This window comes from Choloepus didactylus, chromosome 18, assembly GCF_015220235.1.
Source record: "Choloepus didactylus isolate mChoDid1 chromosome 18, mChoDid1.pri, whole genome shotgun sequence".
NCBI classification, from domain to species: domain Eukaryota; kingdom Metazoa; phylum Chordata; class Mammalia; order Pilosa; family Megalonychidae; genus Choloepus; species Choloepus didactylus.
In genome coordinates this window covers 33,237,407-33,263,862 of record NC_051324.1, presented here as the reverse complement: position 1 = coordinate 33,263,862, position 26,456 = coordinate 33,237,407, and the positions used below count along the sequence as shown (strand labels likewise).

The following is a 26,456-nucleotide window of genomic DNA, read 5'->3' as shown; positions in this document are numbered from 1 at the left end:
TCCCCCTGCCACTCCTCAGTGACTAGCCCAGGCCCTGGAACCTGAACAAGAGCTCAATGCTCAGCAATTCTCTCATGTGTGGGTGTGGGCAGAATGGAGTTCATGGAGCAAAGAATTCCCTGTGAAGGTAAAAGTACTGTGGAGTGAGGCAGCTGGGCAAGATGTGGCCTGGGCCCATAGCCTCCTCTGACCAGCTGTGTAACTCTTCACTCATCTTTGTGCAACATTCTGTCTCACAGATGTTGTGGTTCTACCACCAATGTTGCCACATGACCACACCAGGAGCATTTCTCTCCCCCACAGCTGGCCTAATGCACTGCCTTTGCCACCATGGGCAATCCAGAGCAGCCAAGGCAGGCCACTCCAATAATCCCTTTCTCAAGAGTAACCCCAGCCACTTTTGGAGGAGCACTACCTTGTGCCAGGCATACCACCAAGTAATTTATGTGCTTTGGCTCATCTAACCCTCACAGCAGCCCCACGAGTTCAGTGTTGTCCTCCCTCCCCTGCCATTCTACAGGTGCGAGAATTGAGGTTTGCAGAAGCTAAGCACTTTTCCTGATGTACTCTTAATGACCAGGCTGTCATCCCCAAGAGCTGACTTTCATTTCTACTGGTGTCAGAGCTGGTAGAGACCAATGGAAAAATGAAGGCCTAGAGAGGAAAGTATCGTACCAAGGGTTACATCAAAGTTAGAGGTAGAGCCTGGACTAGAACCCTGTCTCTGGACTTCCAGCCCAGTGCTTGCCCACCACTGCACACTGACCCCTGCTTGAGCCAGCCTATCTGGGAATGACGAGGCAGCACATGACTCCAGGAGAAATGGCCCCCTGCCCTCAGCTAGTCATGGAGTTGACAGGGTGGGAAGGAGACTCTCCTACCTTTCCAGCACCGCTCTCCCCGCTGACGATGACAGACTGGTTGACCGGCTTGATCAGGCTCTTGACATTCCTGTAGGTCTGTTCACCCACAGTGAAGATATGGGGCTTTAGTTTCTGAAACATCAAGGGGTGAAAGGTCACATAACAACATCTATCTTCAAGAATTCGTTGATCCACTGATGGCTGAGACAGGGAGGCTGCCAATCACAGTGTCAGGATGCTTCCTCCTGAAAAATGTCCTGGATGTATCAGTGTTAGGCCCAACAATGAGTCCCTCATGGTGGCTTTACCCTTGATTGTCTTTCAACCTGGAAGCAGTCCTGGCCTTGACCAGTCTACAATATTAACACTTTATGCTCCCATTTTATCTTGCCTTAATAGTCTTATTAATAGTCTTATTCTGCTGCTTATTATCTTATGTTGTTGTGCTTTGTAGTTTCTTACATGTTATCGCCAAAGTTGTCTGTTAGTTAATTCCATTTAAGGATGATAAATCTGAGATTTAGAGTTAAATAATCTTCCCAAGCCCACTAAGCAAGTAATTACATCAATGTGATTTGAACTCCAAGGCCACTACCCCTTTTTCCTTCAACAAAAATTCATTAATTGTCCTCAACGTCCCAGGCATCAAGCTGAGCCTGGGGACACAGAGGAGGCCATGATATAGCTTTTGCCTTTGAGGAGATCACATCTTGCAGGGCAGGGAGGCAGGCAAGACAGCTGTTGAGACATGGGCTCTCAGGGCAGACTTTTCCTATAGTTCACTTGAACTATAGGAGCCAGACTATCTGCATGATACCTAGCTCAGTCCAATACTGCCTGCATCTGATCACTTACCCACAGCTTCCTAAAGGGAGAAGGTTCTGGATGGTGCCAGAGCTGTCCCTATCTCCACCTTGCCCTGGACTGTTAACAAAGCCTTTTATTGTTCTCCCTTCTGTGGTCTCACCTTCCTAAACCCAGCTTTCTCAATTTTTAAAAGTTAATTATTCCCACAGTGGGCTCTGTTCATATTCCCACCTTCACCCTTGATGAAGAAGCTTCTTGTACTCTCTCTGCCTGCTGTGGTGCTTCAGATCTTTCACGAGCAGCCTGGCTTACCTTACCTTTCTACCCTCATCTACTGGCCCTCTTCCCCACAACCCCCCTCCCACCAGCAAGTTTGCTCTTGTCTCTCCCTGAGAAACATCAGGCACCTTAACACCAACAAGCCTGGTCCCTGCCTGTACCACCCTTCCCCTCAGTAGAACATGTGCTGAATTTTCTAGGGCAATCCTTATTTCATGTAATGTTATTATTTTCCAAAAGGGTTGTTTGTTAAATACACAAGTATACCTTCATAAATCCTTTCCTATTAATAAACCCACAAATAAGAAAACATATCCTTTATCCTATGTCCCTATTTTAGATTCTGAACTCAGTTAAATAAATATTTATTTATCCCCCACTGTCCCATAGTCAGTTCTGTATGTGTCCAAATTCTCCACGTTCCTGGTAGGTAGGGCAAAGGTAGCTTCCTCTCAAGCCTCCCTGGAGCCCAGCCCAGGACCTGGCCACTAGCAGACGCTGAATAACTGCATGGCTGGTGAACAGAGGTAAGTATGGGGAGGCTGCAGGGAAGCCCAGGGGGAGGGTGGGAGCCCTGAGGCCAAGAAGCAGGCTGAGCCTTACCTGGGGCTGAGAAGCAGCATGGTACTCTTTCATCAGCTCCTGTGAGTAGAGTTGAGGAACGGGCTTGAAGGGGTTCAGAGCCACCAGGGTGCAGCCAGCACTGGTGTAGAACATGTCTGCCATGTACCGGGTCTGCAGGCACCTCAGAACTGAGGCAGAGGAGCAGACTCTGACTCAAATGCAGTAAAAGCACTTATACAGACACGAAGCAGCCTAACAGTCTTCCCTCTGCAATTATCAAGTTTCCTGATGAGTAGGTACAAGATCTAATTAAGATGAGTACCAAATCTGGAGTAAAACCTGCCCTGGGGAGTTTGGGTGCAGCCGCCAGGTTCCCATGGGTGGAAGCCTGGAGTGGCCCACTTGGTTCCAGGATAGGAGTCCTGTCTGCCTTGGTCTGGGCCTGGGGAAACCAGACCAAGTGCCCTCATCACAGCTCCACCCTCTTGGAGACAGCACTCTTGGGGAGAGGGGGACCCGTACCTGTTTCCAGTGTCACAGGATTCACCTTGGTGAGGTCATCCAGCTGGTGCAGGAGGGCATCCCCAAGAAGGAAATCCCGCAGGTCTTCTCTGAGTGATTCACTGCCTTGGGCATCGAAGCCCAGGCTGCTGCCATTAACCTGGGAGGGAATAACAAGAGGGCCATGAGAACTGGGGCTCGGACCAGCTGGCAGCTACAAGAGGGTGGGAGCCTGTAGAGTAGAAAGAGAACAGACTTCTATTATCATAGTCTGGTTGGGTTCAAATTTCAATTCTGTCACCTACTAGCCCAGTGAGCCTGTGTAAGTTACTTAACCTCCATGAACCACAACTTCTTTATTTGTAAATAAAGGAAACTAAACCCAGCTCATAAGGCTACTAGGAAGATAAATAAGAGCGGGGATATACAAAGCACATACTCAGTGCCTGGCACACAGTATATACTCAACAAATGCTACCCCCTCTCCTCTGGCAGAAGCTCCTGTCAAGTCTGCTTCCAGGCTGGCCAGCTACCAGCCTTACTGGGACTGGCAGGGGTGGGACCCAAGAGAGTGGCTGCTATGGGAGTACTGCAAAGGAAAAGAATCATGGACTGGGCCTTTTTTGAAAGAGACCATTCAGGCTGTGATGAAAAAACAGGGCTATACCTTCCCAGAGAAGTGACCCTGTGCCTTCATCACCTGCCTTCCAGAGCTGAAATTTAACCTGGGAAGTTCCCTATGCCCTGGGTCTACCTGAGAAGAAGCTTGGCTCAGAGGGCTATCTGAGGTCAAGAATGGACACTAACAGGCCCCTTCTCCCTTGTCCATCCTTGATGCCAAAACTTTCCACGTTTCCTCTCCCCGCTTTCCTACTGTGGCACCATGTCTCCTCCTGTTTCCTTAGGGACAGCAGGGAAGACGGGGTGGGGAGAAGACAGGGACCTGACTGAATCTGCTTTTGGAAGAAGAGGTCTGTGATATGACCCGAGTGTGGTTTCCAAGGAGATTGGCAAACAAGAAAAGTTCAAATCCTTCAGAACAACAAGCCTAGACGGCAAGTTTCATTCAAGGGGCCCAGTAATAAGTTTCTTTCCATAGAAGATGGCTGTTCTCTAAACTTGGGACCACTATAATGCACAAGGTAGCCTCTTGGCTTCCCGTATAAGTGCTGAGGTCACAGCATGGCTGAATCCCTGTCCTCTGGGGCAGGGAGGGAATCGCTCACAGAGGATTATGATATTATGCCACAATTATAAACAGCTCTAATCCAACTAGAGAGGCAGTCTAGACGTGAAAACTAGATGACCTAGTTTAAATCCTGATTCTACCAATTATTAGTTGAATACTCGTATCTATGTTTATTTGTTTATAAATTTTAATTAAAAATTTTTTTTTATTACTAGAGAGGTTACGGGTTTATAGAACTATCTGTCATGCATAAAATACAGGATTACCATACACCACCCCACCATCAACACCTTGCATTGGTGTGGAACATTTGTTACAACTGATGATAGCACATCTTAATAATTGTACCATTAATTAAGGTCGATGATTTAACTTAGGGATCACTGTTTGTGAGATGCAGCTCCATGGATTTAAAAAAATTTTTTTAATTCTGTTATCATATATACAATCTAACATTTCCCTTTTTAATCATATTCAGATATACACTTCAGTGCTGTTAACTCTGTTCACAATGTTATGCTACCATTGCAAAAACATTTTATCTAAGTTTCTTAACCTTAATCTCTTTGCGCCTCAATTTTCCTTATCTATAAAATGGGATTGGTGCTAATACCTACCTTATAAGCACATAATGTTTAGAAAGGTGCTGGGTGTATGCTCAAAAAGTATTAGCTATTATTCTTTTAAAGTGGCTCCTCCAATGAGGCAGTAATATATCAAGGGCCTTAAAACTATGCATACCCCTTGAGCCTTCAATTCTACTTCTAAGAAATGGTCCTAAGTAAAGATTGCGGGAATGTTCAGTGTATGTAGAGCCATTTATAATTGTAAACAATTGAAAACAACCAAAATGTCCAAATAGTGAACTTAAATTATACATAAATACAACAGAATAAAGCAGGTTATTCTTATGTCTTTAAAGTAAATATTTAGAGGGGAAATCCTAGGATAATTTCTACATGGTTGGTTATCTCTGGATGGTATGATTATGAGTTATTTTAATGTTCTTTCTGCTTATCTGTATTTTCCAATTTTCTTATAACGAATGTGACCTTGAATAAGTCACTTAATCTCTGTTAACCTTAGGTCCAAAAGACAAAAGGTTTCTCATGGGGATGTTGCAAGGATCAAACAAAATTACACGTGTAAAACCCTTAGCATAATGCCTACCACTTAACGAGAGTTCAACAGAGTAGCTGCTGTTATGGTTATAGTAAACATTACTGCTTTTTTAAATAAAAATAAACAATAAAAAAGTTCAGGCCTCTCCAGCCCTCAAGACTGTTTCATGTACCAAACAGCTGAAGAAGGTCAAGCAGCAGGGTTTACCAAGATTCCCTTGAGGCTGGCGGGTCCCACCCATGGCTAACCTATTGTGTCTTTCAGGTATTTACCTGCCTAGGACTAGACAGTGAGTTCTTTGAAGGCAGGGGCATCTTAAACATCTGCTTTAGCCCAAAGTCTGGCAACACTTAATAAAATAAAATTTTGCAAATACCTACTAGCATTTTCTCTGGGTCAGGAACTACATATGAAGGATGATATGGCTAGGAGATGGAGCTTCACAGCAAAGGGTGATTTTTGGAATCCTGCAGTGCTGTGGCGATAGCAGTTTTCTCAGAGAGGACTGGAATAAGGACAGGTTTCATGTCCCAATAGCAACTCCCGCCTCCCCCACATACCCCATTATCCAGTCACCAGAATCCATCTGTATTTCCATATAGGTCATCGTCTCCTATATTTTTGCACAGGCGGACCTCTTTGTCTTGACTGCTTTTCTTTCCTCCAACTGGCTAACTCCTTATTCTTTAAGGCTCAGCTTCAAGGAACACCTCCTCTTGGAAGCCTCAGGCTCCCAGTATGCCTCCACAGTTCAGGATGGTGGGGACATCTCTAAGGACTCCCTCTCCGGTTCAGGTATGTACGTAAGGTTACCAGAGTGCTCTAAAGATTCCCTTACCCATCCCAGAGAAAAAGCTAAAAACCACGACAGGAGAGAATTAAAACAGATATCAGGAAGAGCTTTTTGACACTAAGGGATGAAAGGCATTGGATTCACTATCTGAGGAGAGGAAAGAAGACAGACCCGTAAGGAGTCTTTCCCTTCCTTATGCATCCAGGTAAGGGCAGTAGGGCCTTCATTTAGACAAGTGAAAGATGGAAAGGTACCTCAGGTGCTTCAGGGTCTGGGTTATCAAAGATAGAGGTTTTACCTGCTGAAGCATCCTGCTTCAATGTGGTCAGCCAGGATTCTGGGTTGCAGGCACAAGGAATGCTATCCACCTTGTCATGGGAACATGAATTGGAGCATGGGTCCAGCAAAGGGCTCAGTTCTGGAGGAAGCTGAAATGAGTCACCCAGGAGACTGTGGCTTAAGAAAAGACAAGGGCCACACACCAGTGAGGGCTCCTCCAAGTGACTCACTCTTGCTCCTCCCACCCAGCAGGAAGAACTTAACTGGGAACTACTGCAGGCCTGGGCAGAAAAGGAGAGTATGTCCTGTTCCCTGCCAATTAGGGAATAGGGGAATCTTTCGAGAGCCTCCAGAGGCTCCCCGGGCTCCCTCTGCAGCATCAGGACCAGTTTTACTACAGGGTTTTGGGGTGGAGTTGCAAGCCTTCTGGGTCACTATGCCATGGAGGATAAAGAAGACATTCAGGACAGACAAGCCTCCTGCCCTATCCTCTCTGCTAGACAGAAATATCCTATTTTAGTGTAGCCAGTAGTTGGCAAAGAGGGAGGCTTGAGTAAACTCTTAGTGCTCCAGGCTGTCGTGTGGGAGGGAAATCACAGCTCATTCATTCACTGGGTGTGTGACCTTGGGGAAGCCACATTACCTCCCTGCCCCACTTTGGTTCTTCACCTTGAAAATGGGGATAGTAAAATAGTAAAATCTACCTCACAAAAAGGAATTCTGATGGTCAGTGAGGTCATGGTTTGAAAGTATCACAAGAAGTGCAAAACTATATATTCACCCAGAGGGTTTAATGTTATTACTAATAAAGGTTATAATCCATTTGGGAGTCCAATCAGGTGAAACTGTCCAGTATCAACTTCAAGAAGGTGAGAATTTCAGGGGGAAGGGAATCCATTGGAGAGAAGGGGTGTTATAAAGCTGGGCCTCAGCCAATCTCCAAAGAATGGTAAGTTTTCCCAGGCCTCAGTCTTTAATGGATTACCCCTGGCAGAGACATTTGGGGGCTCTGAATATATCTAGCCTGTGAAAGAACCCATGGGGGCATCCATGGATACTGGGAAGAGGATAATTCAGGCAGAGAAGAGCATCAGGACTGGGTTGGACACATTCACCCTGGACACTGACTGTACCCTGTCTGAGGGATAGTCATGCAGAGGGCTCCAGAGACCCAAGGAGAACAATGCACCCTCAATTGGGAGCTCATCTTAAGAGGAAGGTGGAGAATGGGACCAAATAGGTTGTGGCCCTTATAGACTCCAAAGCCGACAACACACTTCGGAAAGATCAAACGAGCTAAGCCCTATTTTGGTTCCTTATCAGCAAAATGGAATAAGAATATCCAGGACTCACAGTGCCGAGTTAAAGATCAATGATGGGCGCCACCTGTGAGCGCGTTTTGCAAATGCTAGTTATTACAATTGGCAGCTTCAGCTCCTAGCTGGAGTCTTCAGCTTACAGCAGTTCTCTCCAGTTCTTCCTGCTTCTGCTCCCCTTCGGTTTCGCGGTTACTAGCCAAGAATTTCTGGAAAGGGTGTGACTATTGTGGGCAGGAGAGAGACGGTTATGAATAGATGAAACAGCAAGTCAAGGCAAGCGGAAACCTGATCACCAGTTCCTCCTTCCCTGCCTCAGTTTCTTTATCAGTTTGGAGGACAGTGGGCGGGCAGACGGGAAGAGGAGCTGGGAAATGGTCCTGGAAGCTCAGCCGGCCCCGCCCTCGGATTACCAGCGGGAACCGGGGACTCTCCGTCCCGGCAAGGTGACCGCCGTGCCCAGGGCTAGGATGCCGTTCCGGAAGCACCTGGCGCAGGGAGAGTATGTCCTTCTCAGGTGGACATGACTCCAGCCAAGGGCGCGACTACTCGGATGCCTCCCGGGGCCAACCACTCCCTCTAGGGTACCTGGGTGGGGCAAGGAGAGAAAAAGGCGCCCGGATTCAGCCTGCCAGTCAGACCCCTTCCCGCATCCCGGGCCGCCCCCTGCCGGCAAGGTGGAAAAGTAGAGGGTGATAGGGTCAAAAGAAAGGGAAGGGGAAACAGCGCTTTGGAAAAGGTAGGAGGAGACGCCCATTTCTTCCTCAGCGCTCCGGGGCAAACCTGCTCCTGCGGGGTCGCGAAGAGCTTCCGATATGGGCTGGGGGTGGAACTCACCGATCCCACGGTCCGAACCGGCGAACGTGCGGTCCCCACCGAGCCCGACTGGAAGGGCGGGCGGGTTGGGTGAGGAGGCGGGAAGCGCCCGTGGAGAGGAGGGAAGAGAGAAGAGGCGGGAACCGGAGCGAGACTGGGAAGAGGGAAAGCCAGGACTGCCGAATAGCACCCTGCAGGCTGCCGCTGTGGCCAGCCTAGAACCGGCCTGCTGGCTCCACCCCCGGGGCGGGGCGCGCACACGCGGTGCGGGCGCACGTGGCCTGCCCCGGAAGCTTGGGGTCTGGGTTGGGGCTCCCCGTGGGGCAACATGTTGCGACACCATGATATAATGGGGTGAAGCTAGGGCCTTCGGTACTTCGGGGGTAATGGCGCGGGAAGCAGGGCTCCTGGATCTCCAGGCCGAATGTTGCGCCTGGTCCTCAGACCCCATCATCCTGACAGAGCCTGGGGGACTGAGGCGTAGTTTTAAAGCTAAGCGCCTTTCCGCGCTAGGGACTTCCTCTGACAGAGCCTGTCTGATAGACCGACCGACGGCCAAGGACCCGGGGTGATCTGAGCTGGACCCGCCCCTAAAAGAGGACAGGACCAGGGAGCCGGCAAGACGTCGTAAACGGGCGCCATTCTCAGTGGGCGCGAGGAATCTGCCGGACCGGAAGAGCAGGCTGCCCCGCACTGGCCGGAAGCGCGGCTTGGAAGGCGGAAGCGGCTTGCCCCTGCGGTTTCCAGGAGGTAAAGTTAGGAACGGTCCGCCGGGCCTATGGACACGACCCTCTGCCGGGGGAGTACTCGGATTTCCAGTAGCGTGTGAGGTCTGTGGGCTGGGCGCGACCGTGGCTTGTGTCTGTTATGAAAAGGACTCTTAGATTTCCAGGCCAACCGATTCCGGTTATCGTGAGGTATTGTTGCAGGGCCCAGACCGACTATAATGCATTCGTTTATTCGATGTGGTTCTTGTTTGACCAACAAATTTGTTCTTACTGTGTGCCACATTTCAAGCGTTGATATGTGGCAGAGAGGTGTTTTATATCCCTTAAAAAAAAAAAAAAAAAAGCAACACTAGTATGTGCTATACCCCCCAGCCCCTTATGGTTACCATCCATTGTATCTACTTAAACCTTAACCTGAAAATATGGCTGTCCGTAAAAGGCGTGGCTATGAAGTGAGGCACTGAGGCTCAGATTACTTGAGGGCTCACGTCTTGGCACCAAACAAGCCAAAGCCCCCAGGCTCCAACTTGTACTTGCAGCTACACACACACACTTGAATTTGGAGTTAGGAGTATTCAATTTTCATTCAATCTTCGTGACATATACTATGCTCTGTAATAGAAATTTCTATTTGTGATACCATTCTCAGGATTTCTATCCCAGACTTTCATTGTGAGCCTGCCTTATACTGAGAATTTAGTAGTGTTCAAGATGAGCTTTTAACCAATAATTTCATAACTATTAGTTGTACATTCCTATCCCAGTGTATCAGTATTAAGTTTCTTCCCAGAATCCTTGGGAGGAGAATCACAAGTCAAGTAGATATATATGCCAATTCTACAAATGTATTCCTTTGCTCTTTTGTTTTCAAGGGGAGAGAAAGAAAATGTCTCAAAAACGGATGAAGGAAGCTTTTGTCAGTAACCTCAATGGAACCAGCGTGCTGGAAATCACCCAGGGCTTGTGCTTTCCTGCATTCTGTATCTTGTGCAGAGGACTCCTGATCATTTTCTCACAACACGTCTGTTATTCCTCTTCACATACCCAAAGGACTCAATTCTTCATTGATTTTGTTTTCCTAATAGTTCCAATGGTGGCCACTGTAACCATTTTCTCTTTGTCTTCATCTCTCCTCCTTGAGCAGCTAACTGGAATTATCTTTGGGGCAGGGCTGTTTTATCAAATATACAGAAGGAGGACTTGCTATGCCAGAATGCCTATCCAGAAAATTCTTGAAAAATTCTTGAAAATCAGTCTAGAATCAGAACACATTCCAGCCATCTCCTGTTTCCGTGTAATTAACAATGCATTTTCTGCTATTGCCATTTTGGCTGTGGACTTTTCACTTTTCCCCAGGCGACTGGCCAAAACAGAGCTGTATGGGACAGGAGCAATGGATTTTGGAGTAGGGGGCTTTGTTTTTGGGACTGCACTGGTTTGTCCAGAGATTAGGAGAAAACCTAATATGGAGCGGTCCAGATTTTATTACTTTACAAAGTCATTGTACTCTGTTTGGCCATTACTCTTCCTAGGAATAGGACGACTAGTCATTATAAAATCCATAGACTATCAGGAACATTTAACTGAGTATGGAGTTCACTGGAACTTTTTCTTTACCTTAATAGTTGTTAAACTGGTAACATCACTGCTTTTGACTTTTTTCCCCCCAAATAAATCCTGGATTGTGGCCATCAGCATTATTGTGTTATACCAGCTAGCCCTTGACTTTACCCCCCTGAAGAAGTTAATTTTGTATGGCACTGATGGCAGTGGCGCAAGAGTTGGTTTATTAAATGCCAACCGAGAAGGAATAATCTCAACTTTGGGGTATGTGGCAATATACATGGCTGGTGTGCAAACAGGGTCGTATGTGCTTAAGAACAGGTTACAAATCAAAGCCTTGATAAAAATAACATGTTGTATTCTACTGGCAGCTATTAGCCTCTTTATATCTCTTTGCATAGCTCAAGCAAATATAGAAGCAGTATCTCGAAGAATGGCCAATTTAGCATTCTGTATTTGGATAGTTGCTTCTAGCCTGATCCTTCTTAGTAGTTTATTACTGGGTGATATAATTTTGGGTTTTGCCAAATTTCTAATTAAAGGGGCTCTAGTACCAGGTTCTTGGAAACTTATTCAGCCACCTGTGACAAATAAAAAGCATTCAGGATCTCTAGTCTCTGAAGCTGAAAGAAAGGGACCTAGTCTTTGTTTAATCACAGCTATGAACAGAAACCAGTTATTTTTTTTCTTGCTATCAAATATAACAACCGGCTTGATCAACCTGATGATGGACACATTAAACAGTGGTACCTTGTGTACTTTATTTGTGCTATATCTCTATATGTTTACCAACTGTTTAATTATATATGTGCTGCATTTGCAAGATAAGACTATAAAATTTTGGTGATAAATATGAGTAAAATTTATCTGTATTTGAAAAGTATTTTATGGGGAAGAATAAATATTAAAAGTGAAGAAAATGTGCCTCTGGCAACCCAGTATTAACCATATTTTCAACTCTTCAACCTCTGTAACTAGTAGTAATGCTTAATATTTTAATGGATCTCAACACTGTATAAAACAGATCATTAGAGAAGAAACAAAGCCTTGTAATTTGTTAGAATATTTATTAAATTTCAATATTTCAAAGAACCTTTACAATTGTGATATTGGAATATTGAAGGTGGGAGGAGGATTTAAAATTTTCATTTATATCACCTTATACCACTAGTTTTCTATTGTATGTATTACTGTTATAATAAAGTTTACATTAAAACATTTCAATGTGAATTCTGAAATTGTTGATGCTCTTCTCAGTTTTAATCTTTTATACTATGAAGTCAAAACAGTTAAGTGCTCTAAAGAATAGGGTGAATTGTAGGAGGTAATTTACATACCTAAAAATATGAAACAAAAGAAGTTTTGCTTTGAACCTAATTCCCTTTTTTTAGAGTGGACCTGATTCACCCTGTCCTGGGTATAGTGATGAGCAAAGCACAAGTTTCCTGAAATCTTGGGGCTTGTAATCTAGTTGGGGAGCCAGATATTAATCAACTACAATGAACTGTGATAAGTCATTAAAGAAAAGTATAGGTTACCAAGAATATCAAATTGAGAACTGATCTAGAAGAGGGAAGTTGTCTGCACAGACTGGATTTTTTTGAGCTAGACATGATGGATGACAGGCAGAGTTAAGCAATGGGGGGTGCACGTGGGTGTGTGGGGAGGGCTGGCAAGGGAGTGGGGAAACAACAGAGAGCATACTAGATAGGATGAATCCCTCAACAAAGGTTCTGAGTTGGAAGGGAACCTAAGCATATTTTAGAACTGAGCGAATGCTGAAGCCCAGAAAAGGAAGAGCACAGGTACTGAGCTGGAGAAGTGGCAGGGGCCATATCAGGCATGCTTCATCTACCACATTAAGGGAAAGAACTAGTGAGAAAAATGAGAAAGTCATCAAATACTGAGTCTAATTTTTAAAAAAAATTGGCTATATTAAAGTTTAATATTCTACGAGCTTGAGTCATTTAAAAAATTTGTTCAAAATATAAGATTTTAAAAACTCAAAGTCCTTTTTTAGTTTTCAATAACATTCATTCTAAAGTTCTCTATATATTGTTTAAAATGGGTGAAAAATCAATTGAAATTTGCCCTTACATCTATTTTCGGGTAGAAATCTGATTATTGCAGAAAGAGGGGTCAGAATGTTCAAATTAATTTGATATTTGGCAAGCAATATGGATTATTTGTGTAGAGTAGGCAGAGCTGCCTGACATTAACTTATATATTTGTTGTCAGTTTTAATTAGTTGCCTCTGATTTATTCTCTAATTTATTCAATATAAATAAATATTACGCTACTTAGTTACTTCAACTTGTTACATTGATAATGGCTAATTTAGTATTTACATGACACTTTATATTTGCTAATTACAATGAATAATATTTGGTGCTACTCTATTATTGAAAGGAATTTTACCTTTAAAGAAATCAGTATGTTGAACGGTTAAACACCTGTAAAAATAAAAACCAGATTAGATTTTAAATAAAAAAGAACATTTTTGAAATTTAACCAATAAGATTATAATATGTAAATTAACCATTTCTAGGAAAGCTGATTGGTTTTCCTGCTAATTATGTCATAGTGCCAATACTCCACAACATATGTGTTCAAAGCATTCAAAGGAGGGCAGGGCGGCTGGAACTACATTGTTCTCTCATTTAAAAAAGTAACTTAAAAGTAAGTGATCTGATGACTTAAAGAGTATGTTGTCTAATTGGTCTGCTATTTCTTGTCAGTAACTGCTCTCTAATCCTTTCCTAGGGCTTAAGTATCTAACTATGTTTTTGTCTCAACAATTACAGATAGTGATTCATAACTTAACCAAGTGTACTCTGTGGGTTTCATTTTTTACCATCTTCAACTCTGCCAAGTCATATAGGAGAAACCTAACTAATGTAATGGCATACGTAAAAATACAATTAATAAGCAAAGACCTCTTTAACTTGATTCTAGTTTACAGGAAAGAGAGAGATCATTCAACAAATATTTACTGAGCTTCTATGTATCAGGTACAGGTGCTGGGGATCAGGCAAAATCAGACCAAGTATCTGCCCTCAAAGAGCTTACATTTTAACTTGTGGATATTATTTTTCCTTTATATATGCATCTATTTTTGACAGATACAACAGAACTTTCCACTGTCAGCTCATGAAAAAGGAAACCCAATTCACAGACCCCTCAGATTTGGACAACTGAGGTAATTTAAATCACATTTTGCTGTTGATTTTACTATCATATAAAATAACATGGTTGTGATATTGAAAACAACAGAAGGTATCCTAATCAATTATCAACTTTTGAGGACAGAGAAGGGGGAATGAAAAAGAAAGTGGAAATTGAAATAGAAAAAATAGATTCTGATTCTAGGACATTATCCTATCAATGACCTTCAGAAAGTGACTCACTCCCATGATGTTAATATTACATGATTATAAACTGGGGATACCTACTACATATATCAATAGCTTTGTGTTCAGAGGATGACAAACGCTTTTATTTTTATTGAGCATCAATGTCCAATATGTTGTCTATGTCATACAAAAACATCATACTTTATTCCTTAGCAATTTACGTATAGACTATGAAGATAAAAAATAGTAAGGAATAAATCAGGACTCTTCATTTCTTTTAAACCTATGTAGGTAGTTTGGGGTATAGTCATTATTTCATCTATGCCTGAGTTTTATGGTTGGTTTCCTCAGACAATGGGAAGCTATCTTAAGAAGAAAATGAAAAAATGGTATCTTGCTGATAGTTCATCACATCTCCATCACTCAAACTGTTCTTATATTAGGTACCAGGAATATGTCATCTGTTGTTTATTGCTTTCTCTTTTCTGGCCTTTGAAATCCTTCCACCTTACCCTTCACAATGCCAACACTGAAATTAAAAATTAGGCAACAACTGGCTTCTTATGTAGTAATCACGTGTGAATTAGAAGTAAGCTCTCTAAAGGCAGATACTTTTCATTTTAAACTGCTTAGGACAATAAGTGCTGGTTGCAGTTGAAGGTAGACCAATAGTGAAGGTAAAAATAAGTGCCTGACCTAAAACTGGGAAGATACATAGTAAAAACTTCTTAAAATTGTGTGGCAATGAAATAATTTTCTAAGCATTTTTCCTTGAATATTGAATTTTAAATTTGTAGCATCTACACTAACTCCTTGAAAAAGAGCTTATCTAGCAAATTATCCAACTTTTTAGCCTTACAACAATTCAATTTATTGAATGACTAAAGTATGTGAAAAATTTTCTGAAGATACTAAGAAATGTGCTCTGCAGACCTAAAAGTCAAACCAAATGGAGAGAAAGTAAGAAATCTCAGATGTAAGATTGTTTTGGTCTTGTCATTTTAAGATTTTTACATTTAGGTTTTAATGCATTTTCTAACTTAACTTAAATCCCCAGAATGAACACTTTCTCCTTTGCTAGTACCCAGTTTACATTCTGTAATATAAGTTATTAAAATTAGCACCTATATATTTTCTCAATGTTTTTTGCTGACCATAATCCAAAGGAAATCTAAAATAGAAAGTAGACCCCATTAAATTAATTGCTGTCATCTTTATAGGAGCACCTCTAGTGTTTAAAATCCACAAGCGTTTTTTTTCCTTAAGCTTGTTTTTACATAAAACATGAGATTCCCTACAAATGTTCAGGTTTTGTCTATGCAGTCTAACCTGTCAGAAACGGCAGGCATATCTTATAAACCTATTGGATTTAAGCTAATGATCACACTGTTCCGCTCTCCTAACAAAACACAAATACTTACTGGATAATCATACCTTTGGTACTGAACAATGGTTCTTCCAATTTATTATGTCACCTACTCTAACAGTGACCACACAGCTAAGGATGCACTATGGGCTTTTTTGTTGTTATGAATCTCTAAGACTTCATGTGATGACCAAAATACCTTTTAAAGGTCAGTATCATAGTTTAGTCTATTCTTTCAGGAAAGATAGATTGGTCCTTAGGATTACTTAACTGTAAAGCAGTAAATGGGGTTATCCTAAAAAGCTTCAAAACTTTCTTATGCAAAACGTTTCCCAACAACTATTTTGGCTTTACAACAGGCTTTCAAAGCCTTTATGGTAAAAACTGAGTAAATGGTGGCAGGCAGAGTGTAGAGGAATTATCTTTACAGGAGCTCTGCTTTTCAGGAGATGGCCAGAGGGAAAGGCCTTTGGCTGGTACCAATTTTGTGCCCCAGTCGGCGTACTCGGTCTGAGTCTCTAAGTTAACATTTGCCCAGCCCAAGAAGTTCCTCTAATCAGGGAACATACACAAGCCACTCTTCATGGAAAAGATGGAAGGTTTTCTATTTGCCTCTAGTGTAACAACAACAAAAATGTTCAGTTTTTAAGTACTTGCGGTCCCCCAGTCCCAAATAGGGAAGCAGTCATCACGCCGCCGGCTCGGTGAATCAGGGCGTCACCGCGCGGCCCATTTCTCCGATCTTACCGCAAGGGAAAGCGGATTAAGTGGCGTCAAGTATCTGGAAACCAAACTCAGTTTCTCTTACCAGCTACCTACTCGTCTCCCCGTCCCTTCACTCTCGCCTTTCACTCTCACTGTTCTCGAAGGCCTCAGCTCCTCACCACTTACCTAAGTCCTCAATGGACCTCGACCCTCGGGTCCACGGTCAGCCCGGCTCGCCTGGCTTCCCCCCTCCCCGGCTTTCGAGAGAGCGGTTTGCAGCCGCGCGTGTCGGGGTGCTGACCTTTAGGCCGACTACTCCCCCTATCACTCCTATTTTGGATTTATTTAGAAGGCTATACTGGGGATAGGGCGCTGGCCACCGCCTGGGGATTGCCGGGGAGGGACCCACATCCCCTCCGCGACGATTTCGAAAGGGGCAACCCGGGAACGGCCGTCAACAGTCTCGCGAGAGGAGGCGGGGCTCCGCCCGGCGCTCTCGGCCCCTCCCTGCCCCACCCTCCCCACGTCCCCTGCCCTCCCTCCCCCACTCCCCGTGGCGCGAGCGGCTGACTGATCCTGGAGAGGAAACGGCATTCGGAGTCGCGTTCCCACCTAAGCCGGCCCAGACGCGGGCCTCGTCAGCCGGTAACGGGGAGCAGAAGTGGGGGTCAGGAAGGCGACCACGGAACGGTGAAGGTCAGAACCGAGAGGGAGGGCTCCTCCGAAAGGGTGAGGAAACGGTCTTGAACCTCCCCTCCAGGCCTCCGCAGAGCTGAGGCGGGGTCGACCCCTCCCAGGGGCGGGGTCGCGCTGGGCAACTGCAGCCGTGGGGACTAACTGGGCGGGGCGCACCAGAAAAGGGGCAGTAAGGGTCAGCTGTGGGCTGAAGGCACCCCGGCAGTGGGAACGGGGAGTGGGCAGTGGAGCTGAGGCCGGGGGTGGAGTCCTGGGGCCCGGTCTCCCATGATGGGCTGGGGAAGCCCGCAGGCCGGCAGGTCGCTTCCGCCTCTCTTTTGGACCTGGACAGGAGGCCGGCGAGGGGGGTGGGGAGGGAGAGCGGCTCGAGGGGGCGGGTCCCGACTCTGCTCGGAACTGATTGGCTGAGCGCGTGTGGAATCGGGTGATGGGAAACGCAGCCCTGCTCTCCGGTGCCCTCCTGCTCGGCTCCCCCCACCCCGTGGCGAATGTGCGGCGCGGCGGCGGGTACTTACGCTCGCGGGGTTTGGCTGTTGCAGGCAGGAGCTGGGAGGAGGCGGCAGCGGCGGCAGCGGCAGGACCAGCAGCAGCGGCGGCGGCGGCAGCTGGGAGGAGGTGGTGACGGTGGCAACGGCAGCGTCGGAGACGATGGCGCGACTGGTGGCAGTGTGCAGGGAAGGGGAGGAGGAGTTCCCCTTCGAGAGGAGGCAGATTCCTCTCTACATTGACGACACCCTCACGGTGAGCGGGCCGGGCCGGGCTCTCGCTCCCCTGGCGGCTGTTTCCCCTCCTTCCCCTCCCCCAGCCCGAGCGCTGCGCACTGGAGAAAGAGTGTGTTGCAACTCCTAGGCGAGGCCTTTTCTCTGGCAGGCCTCAGAAACCCGCCTTTGCAGTGGGTCGCTTGGTAACCTCTGCGGGCCCCAAGCCCAGTGTTCCGTACGCACTTTGAGCCCCTCTCCCCAGGTTTTCCTTTCTTGTTGAATCCTCTTCCTTTACCCTTTCCCTTCACGACGCGCTGCTTTTGCCAGAGCACGCTCCTCGGAATGGGGTTGAAGACTCGTGAGCGTTTAGGGCCTATCCCTTACAGAAATCACCTACCCTCGGGGAGGTTTAATTATCTGGAAATGTCGCAGCTGCACTGCTACCTGTATATGTTCTGTTTTAATACTGCAGCTCTCACTGCATGAGCATAATTACGAGGGCAAAGTAACATCCTCTTGCATAGTAAAGATGCCACTAAAATGATATGATTTCGTTGTAAATAGCCTTGTGTTGTTTAGCACATGAAAACTCTTTGAAATGATTGTATTGCTAGACCATGACTCTTCAAAACGTGCTTTCTTGGCATTAGTTATTCCTTAGTTTACAGGTAGCTTTTTTTTTTTCTTTCTTAAGAAAGCCAAATTATTGAATGTGTATGAGTAAAAAAAAAAAAAAAAAAAAAAACTGATGCTCAACGTGAATGCAAAGACCCAGTTCTGGGTAGTTTTTCCTTTTTAGAGTTGACGGTTGTATAGCGTTATCGACTCTGTGTTGCTGTACTATTTCCTTTGAAAGGAAATAGAAATTTGAATTGAATCTGAACAGGAAATAAAGAGTGCAGTTGTTTGCCACTATTTCATAAAAAATTTTCTGAATATTTTTGAAATCTGCATTTTGATAGTGCTGCAGGTTTTGGATTATACATTGGCCTATTTTGATAAGGTGTATATAAGCCTACTTATTGTCTTTGATTTTATGCCATTCAAAGGTAGTTCATCTATTTTGTTCCTGAATTTCTTTAAAATATCTACTTAAGTTTTTTCAAATTTTATGTAAAATGCAAGTCATTGTAGAGATGCCTTTCAGTTTGCCAGTCTCAGTTAAGACTTGATTGAGCTGCAATACTTTTAAAAGCATTAGAAGAATTATTGAGTGGCTTAATTTGTTAACACTTTTTTAGTGAAAGCATGTGTAATTACCCAAGTGCATTTTTTTTTAAAGACGAAAAAGGGAGAATAATTTGGCTTGACATAAAATAAATAGAATTTTCGTTGATGTATTGGAAGTTATACAAATGCCTTGGTTATGATTTCTGCACAATGTGCATTAAAAATGTAATGCGCTTGCATGTTAAATAATTTTTTAAAAAGTCCCAAAACCTAGTACTCTGATCAAAGTAAATGATGCATTTCTCAATTTGAAAACTCTTTATGTAAGTTCATTTGTTATTTTTTTTCTTTTCTACCCCTTTAACGTAACCAGTTTTCTAAAACACATTGTTGGCTGTCAACCTTTTGACTTATTGTCCAGAGTGGCTTTGAAGTTAAAAAACAAACAAGAACCTGTGGGTTTAGGATATAAGGTTTCTCTTAAGTAAATGATATTAAAACAAGGGGAATCAACATAAATAATCATATTTACAAAATTTTAAGAGACTTAGGCCCAGATGGCTACTTCATCCCCATAACCTTTAATGTGAATGCAACATTAATACATCCATCATACAGCACTTGAAAATGCTCAGCTTTTTGGAGCTCTTATATTTTATTCTCTCCAAAATGGTGTTAATTTCCAAAATTTTTCATAGAGAAAGATGTAACTTTGCACTGTGGTTTAGTGTTGCCCTTATTTCTCCAGAGAAGTGTGCATTGAACTGTACTTAGTGGCAGGACCTGGTGGATCTGTCACCAAGGCAAATAAAATTCAGGCTTATTTAATTTAAATATTAAAATAACATGTTATTCAGGAAAAACTGTAGTTTGGAATTGATTTTTATCACTAGAGAATGAGTGGGACATTTCATTTATTATTTTGTCTTGGAACTTCTGCACATTGAATCTGTTTAGTGCAAATTCTTGTCAAGAATGCACTCTGTTTAGGAAAACCAATTTCTTTTCAGGACCGTTCTACCAAATACTACTTAAAGGGAGAATGTAAAGGAAAACACATGGGGAAGTGAAGAGGTGGGAAAGATGTCTGTAAAAGAGTTTGTAGCTTTATGTTCTGCACTTGTCTATTGATAGTTTGGGGGCAGTGTATGCCTGGAGTTAACATTTGGTTTGGTCTTTGTTTCTAGGGTCCATAGAAAACTGAGGAAACTGTAGTCTTTGGGTGAGAAAAATGATTATTTATTTCAGGTAGTAGTGGAATGTTAGCAGCTAGATGTTACAATCTAGTGACAATGTTTACAGTCAGTTAATAATGAGTTACAAATGTTTTATTGTTTTAGTAACAAGCAGAAACCTCTAGCTCTGTTAAATTGGCAATTTTAACTTGGATTTGTAAAATGAATTAAGAAGCTTGTATATGAGGAAGTAGTCTCCTTTATGTGGTGTGTAGCATCCAAATTTAAAAGACCCATGGTTTTAGTTCAGTGGTTTGAACACTTGAGTACTGTGGTGATGTAGATGTATTTGAGAAAATCCCAAATGAGCAAATCGGTGAAAATTTTAGGAAAATAGTATGCTGTGGGCCGAAATGCTTCTTACTGTTACTATAATTGTAAACAGATGGTAGAATGCAGATTTTATTTTAAAGACATCTTTGAAAAATTACAATTTTTAAGTGACTTTTTAAAAGGACTAATAGAGTCAAAATGTGTACTCCTTATAAAATTATCTTTAAAAATACCCACAAAATGAAGAAAACATATCATCTTTAATCTACCTCCTGGAGGTAATTAAGGATATAGCAGCATTTGGTGTAATTCCAATTATCGATACATAGATGAAGAGATGAGCTATGTCTTTATAATTTGTATCCTGCTTTTTTTCCACTAAGTGTAATATTGAACGTTTTTTCTTGTCATTCTGAAACATTTTTAATGGCTGTGTGATATTGTACTGTATACATTCCATAATTTATTCATTCTTCTATTGGACAGAAAAGTGGTTTTATATATATAATGTGTGTGTATGTATGTATATATATAAAACACTGTTAAGAATAAAAATAATGCATAAATCTGCACTTAAAAATTTTTTCTTAGACTTCTGGAATGGCAATTATTGGATCAAAGCATAAGAACCTTTCATAAAGCTCTTGATAACTAATGTCAGATTGTTACACTGTTTCTAGAATGCAGTTTACCCTCCTACTTGAAACCAGTTAGAATGGACTTATAAGGGTATTAAACTGTCTGATACTGTAAAATTGTAATAAATGGTAACATGTTCACATTGGGGATTAGGTGCTTAGCATATAACATTTTACCTTTCAACTCTTGATTTAATATTTAATTTTACCAAGGGTGATAGATGTTACAAATAGCTGTGAGGAGAAAGATGTAAAAAACTAAAATTAAGGTGAAAACAGTTTTGATAATAAACCTCATATAGTAAGAACTTGTGAGGGTGTGCTAAAAACAGATTATTTGTGGTCAAGAGAAAGAGAACAGGTGCTTAAGAGTGAAAGTGGGTAATATTCAGTAAACATTACAAAGCAGTAACTGCAGCATAGTGACTGGTTCTTTTTTTAGCTAGTTATGGATAGGCATCCTCATGAAGTGGAACACTAATGATTTCTCTGTGAAACTACACCTGAAATACTTTATGGGACTATTTTAGATAATCTAGAATCTGAAGATTAAGTCAAGGAAGTGGATTTAAAGAATGGGAAAATAATAGAGGCAAGATAAAATATATGCATACAAAAATTTGAATTATATTGTATATACAGTTTTTGTTTCTGGGAAAGTTCTCTGTATTATTAAGTCATTGTTTGCATCAGTGCCCTTTCTCTTCATATCCATCATCCCTAGTATCTGTTTATCTCTCTACTTCACATAGCCAGTATCACCCCTTGTCAGATTAAGAAAAGATCTTATATTTATTGTTTACCCTTGCCTAACTTTTAATGAGTCCTCACAGTTTATTCTTATAACAAGCATGTTTTAAGTCTCATTTCTAATGTGGAGGAAAAGGAATGGTCACCACCATTAAAGAAGTAGATCTTTGTGGTGCTGTTGGGGAAAGGAGAGATCTTTATAAGGTGAGGTTCAACTGTGTGGGTTTATCTTATTGTTTTGTTTTTGCCCCAGATGGGTCTCTTTGTCCTTACTTCACTCTTCTTAGAGTAATTGGGTATGTAGGAGTTTGTGGCCCTTGTCATCTGGAAATAAATTTTGTCCTAGCACTTTATATTTAGTATCTTTAACATTAAATGGTTCAGATATAAATGTGTTACTGTATTTTATTTTGAAGGCATATTTTTTTTTTTCACATTTCTACGTCTCTGAAATTGGAATGCATCTTTAATTTGATGACATCTTACAGTTATAATGGCTTATTCTGCAGTGGTACAGAACAATAGTATTAAAGTCAGTGGTGTCAGAGATCACTGAAATGTACTAATTAATAATTCTGACATCCTAAACATCTTTAAGCTTCATATTCTTCCTCTGGTAGTAAATTTTGATAATTGAGTAAATATCTCAATATATTCTTTTTGCTCATAATTACAGCAAATGTTTACTATGTTCCAGGTACTGTTCTAAGTTATATATATGTACACACACACACACACACACACACACACACACACACTCATTTAACAGTTATTACTCTAAGATTTACTATGTTCCATAGCCAGGAGGAATAACTAAAAATATCAGTCTATTTCCTTTATTAAATGCTAGTATTAGGCACTGTAGCAAGCACTTTAAAATATTGTTCAATTCTTACAACCACTCTTTGAGGTAGATATTTGAAATTATTTCTTAATCTTGTTTTACAAATGAGGAAACATTGTAACTTGCCCAGAGTTATACCACAGGTTATAAGTAGCAGCTTAAATTTGAATTTGTTTGCCTTCACTTCCCTTCTTCCTAGTGACTGTACCATTCTGGCTTTAGAAACTTGTATAACTTGGATTTATGTTTGTGTGTGGCAAAGCTGATTTTAGGGGTTTATTTCTGTCCTATGAGTTTATAAAATAGGTTATGTCATGTGTTTGAAGAGGATAAAGTAATTGATTTTTGTTCTTTGCATTTTAAGATGGTGATGGAGTTTCCTGACAATATGTTAAATCTCGATGGGCATCAGAATAATGGTGCACAACTAAAGCAGTTCATTCAGGTAATAGTTTTTTAGTTAGTATTTTAAGTGGGGGGTATCTGTGTGTGTGTTTTGAGTCTTTTAAATTTCTGGCAATAAGTATTAATTTCCTTTAGAGCTCCCTAGGTCTTACAATTACACTAAACTTCTTTTGCTGTTGCTGCAGTGAATGTACTTATGTGCCTAATTTATGTGTCGGAGATTTGGTGGTGTTATGTTAACATTTTACATGTCCATAAGGCTCTGATTTCACCAGGCCATCTTTCTGTGCTTTTTGAAGATACAGTTTACAACATTGTGTTAAGAATTTGTTGGTTTTCTTTTGTAGTAATTGTTTTGTTCAAATAAAAAATAATCATGCTATTATGAACTTGCTGATTTTTAATTCCAGAGCAATGCAACACTTTATAAATACTGTATATATAATCAAGATAATGGAAGATAAATTGTTGACTTACATGAAAATACTATTCCTATTTTTGGAGAAAATGGTGAAAGAAAGGTTAATGGTAAATGTGAGAAAATGCTTCTTGGGAATTATCTTACTTGCTCACATTTTTTTCAAAATATGGAGGCACTAATTATAGTGTAACTGTAACTCCATCCAGGTAGAAGTTACTAGAGTTTGGCCCATTTCTCTACAGATTTCGTTCTTAGTCATTTTCTACTGTTTCATAACCAACAGATAACATTCATATGCACCAGCATGTTAGGGTACTAACTTCAATCCTATCCTCCCATTTATTCCTAACATACCTGTCCATACCTCCAGGTTGAGAATTGCTGCTTTATATGATCACCATCTTAGTTCAACTTCTATAGCTAACCATAGTATGTTGTTAAAAGTTGGGAAGATATCGTAAAGCTGCATTGTGTCTCTCTTTTCTTTTTAATAAGAGTACTAGGTTTGATACTCACTGAACAACCTCTAAATTTCCAGGTGCAGGTTTTTTGTTGTTGTTGTTTTTTGCCATGTTAGGGCACGTAACAGGCCTGGTATCCTTAGCACAGTTTCTCATAACCCTATATTCTAGAACAGGGGAGTTGGCATTTGCGGAACAAACCCAGAGCAGCATGGCTGACTAGCCTGCTTTTCTGACTTCATTTGTAGACAGAGACAGCAATCCTTGCTCAGGTTTTACTTTCTGCACAAAAGATAGGAACAGGATTAGTAGTGAAAGAGTAATTTTATATCTTTCTTAAGGACTCTTCATTTTTTCTTTCCCTCTTTCAGCGACATAGTATGCTTAAACAACAAGATCTCAGTATTGCCATGGTGGTGACATCACGTGAAGTCTTGAGTGCACTTTCTCAGCTCGTCCCATGTGTTGGTTGTCGTCGCAGTGTGGAGCGCCTCTTTTCCCAGCTTGTAGAGTCTGGAAATCCTGCCCTTGAACCCCTGACAGTAGGGCCAAAGGGTGTCCTATCTGTAACTCGAAGCTGCATGACTGATGCAAAGAAGCTTTATACATTATTTTATGTACATGGGTAAGTATAATCAGTTAGGAAAAATGGGTTTGTTAAATTTTTAAATAGCTTTGTGACATTGGCATGTTTTTTTTTCCTTAATTTGGTTAGAGAAAGATTGAGTCCAATCAAACAATTTATTGAATAACTTCTGTGTGCCAGTGAATGTAAAGTTTCTGCTCTCAGGTGGAGAAATACAGTAAGCAAACCCATAAATACCAGTTATGATGTGTTACAAAGAAAAATCAGAGTAAAAGGGATAGAAAATGTAATGGGAGTGTAGATAATGGGTGGGTAGAATTAATATGGAGGGTGGTCAGGGAAAGCCTCTCTGATAAAATGATATTTGAACAGACACCTGTTTATATCTGGGGGAAAACAGAAAGGGAACAAATATAAAGGTTCAGAGGCTGAAACTCAAGGAACAGCAAGGAAGCTATTGTGGCTGATGCCAAGTGAAGAAAGGAAAACTAATAAGTAATGAGGTCAGAGAAGGGATAAAAGGTCTAATCTTATAATGCCTTGTAGGTCATCCTAAGGCGTTGGTTTTTACTTTTAGTGAAATAGAGAAACTTTGGGAATTTCACTCACATGTCACTCAGACTATGTGAGTAAGTTGGTCTGACTTGAAGTTTTATCAGGCTTATTTTGTCTCTTGTAATGAGAATACTGTTGGGGGTTGGAAGGGTAGGGATGGAAGCAGAGACTCGGCGGCTGTTCAGGCAAAAGATCATGGTGACTTGGACCAAGGTGGTGGCCACAAAAGTAATGAAAATGAGTCAGATTCTGGATACATTTTGAGGAATGAACCAACAAGACTGGTTAATGGATTAGCTATGAAAGAGAGCAAGGATGAATCTTAGACTTGAGGTTTAAAGAACAAGACAAATGGTTTCTGTACTGAGATGGGTAAGACTGGGAGGAGCAGTTTTGTGGGGAAGATAAGGAGCTCATTTTTGAAGTGTTAAGTTTGAAATACACATTAGGCATCCAAGTAGAGTTCAGGCTCCAGTAAACGTCTGGCCTGTAGATGTAAATTTGCATCTTCAGCCTGTATATGGTATTTAAAGCCATGAGATTAGAAAAATCACCAAAGAGTGAGTATAGATAAGAAAAGAGAAGCGGTTTGAAGATTGAACCTGGAGGCTTTCCTATTTAGAGCGATAATAGGGGCTTTGGGTTTTACTCTACCTGAGAAAAGAGAGTTTTTGAACAGAGGAGTAACATAATGTGAGATGTTTCAAAAGGATCACTCTGGCTGCTGTGTGGAGTCTAGACTGTAAAGGACAAAGGGTGGAAGCAAGGAGACGGGGAGACCAGCTATTGCAGTTATTAACTAAGCTAGAGATATGGTGGGTTGGCCAAGCTTGGTAATGGTGGAGGTCATGAGAAGTGATTGGATTCTGGATATATTTAAAAGAGCCGCCAGCCTTTGTGGATTGATGGGGTGTAGAGTGTGGGTAATAGTAGTACATGTCTTAAATTTGCATAAAATTTCTGTCTGTGGTTCAAGGATAGCGTGTTTTGATAATGTTCAGGCAAGGGAAGAGGGCTTAGAGTTAGTCAGGTGGCAGTCAGTTATAAAATGTTTGAGTGCCATGCACACTGCTACATACAGTAGGGATACACTGATGAGTGAGACAGATGGAGTCTGGGGAAAAGAGTACATAGGGTAGAGCAGGTTTCTTTCAACATTTTGACAGGCTGGGAATGGAGTGGGAAGACAAGTGTTACAGACTTGGGCTAGAATTTATGTGATGAGAAATTGTCAAGGTAGGTGATGTCTGTAATTCTTTAAAATTATAAAGAAAAATGAATAGTAATTAAACCTTTAATGATTTATTTTTAATTAGGTCCAAACTAAATGACATGATAGATGCTATTCCAAAAAGTAAGAAGAACAAGAGATGTCAGTTGCACTCCTTAGATACGCACAAACCAAAACCTTTGGGGTAAGTAGAATTGAATACCAAGATGCTGTGTTAATGTTAAAAGTGTAAGTGTTGATCATGTT

General features: G+C 41.9%; 3 protein-coding genes across 16 annotated transcripts in view; 2 read left to right on the top strand and 1 right to left on the bottom strand.

The window, feature by feature from the left end:
* The window catches only part of MYO19 (myosin XIX), a 46,781-nt gene extending 38,116 nt beyond the window's left edge, over positions 1 to 8,665 (bottom strand). For 5 of the 7 annotated variants that reach the window (XR_005212650.1, XR_005212651.1, XM_037808779.1 and 2 more), the window contains exons 1-6: positions 8,551 to 8,665; positions 7,751 to 8,301; positions 6,417 to 6,546; positions 3,036 to 3,174; positions 2,553 to 2,701; positions 882 to 995 (exon numbers count right to left, since the gene is read on the bottom strand). Coding sequence is in view for 5 of the 7 variants with exons in the window: in XM_037808779.1 (XP_037664707.1) it covers positions 882 to 995; positions 2,553 to 2,701; positions 3,036 to 3,174; positions 6,417 to 6,428 (414 nt within the window). In the remaining 2 variants the exon portion in view is untranslated. Of the gene's footprint in view, positions 1 to 881; positions 996 to 2,552; positions 2,702 to 3,035; positions 3,175 to 6,416; positions 6,575 to 7,750; positions 8,302 to 8,550 lie in introns of all 7 variants that reach the window. The other 2 variants (XM_037808780.1, XM_037808781.1) reach the window with 2 other exon arrangements.
* On the top strand, positions 6,027 to 12,004 carry PIGW (phosphatidylinositol glycan anchor biosynthesis class W). Of its 4 annotated transcripts, none has more exons than XM_037808788.1 (2): positions 6,027 to 6,120; positions 10,130 to 12,004. In XM_037808788.1, the coding sequence occupies exon 2, from the start codon at positions 10,144 to 10,146 to the stop codon at positions 11,665 to 11,667; it is 1,524 nt and encodes a 507-aa protein (XP_037664716.1). In that variant the 5' UTR covers positions 6,027 to 6,120; positions 10,130 to 10,143; the 3' UTR covers positions 11,668 to 12,004. The 4 variants fall into 4 exon arrangements, with proteins under 4 accessions (XP_037664716.1, XP_037664714.1, XP_037664713.1 ...); XM_037808786.1 differs by lacking the exon at positions 6,027 to 6,120 and adding an exon at positions 8,820 to 9,279; XM_037808785.1 differs by lacking the exon at positions 6,027 to 6,120 and adding an exon at positions 8,820 to 9,359.
* Positions 12,005 to 16,799: 4,795 nt separating this feature from the next.
* GGNBP2 (gametogenetin binding protein 2) overlaps positions 16,800 to 26,456 on the top strand; it is a 37,621-nt gene continuing 27,964 nt past the window's right edge. For 2 of the 5 annotated variants that reach the window (XM_037809151.1, XM_037809149.1), the window contains exons 1-5: positions 16,800 to 16,940; positions 17,480 to 17,681; positions 22,916 to 22,996; positions 24,210 to 24,463; positions 26,296 to 26,394. In XM_037809151.1, coding sequence (XP_037665079.1) covers positions 17,589 to 17,681; positions 22,916 to 22,996; positions 24,210 to 24,463; positions 26,296 to 26,394 — 527 coding nt within the window. In that variant the 5' untranslated portion in view covers positions 16,800 to 16,940; positions 17,480 to 17,588. Of the gene's footprint in view, positions 16,974 to 17,479; positions 17,682 to 22,915; positions 22,997 to 24,209; positions 24,464 to 26,295; positions 26,395 to 26,456 lie in introns of all 5 variants that reach the window. The other 3 variants (XM_037809152.1, XM_037809153.1, XM_037809150.1) reach the window with 3 other exon arrangements.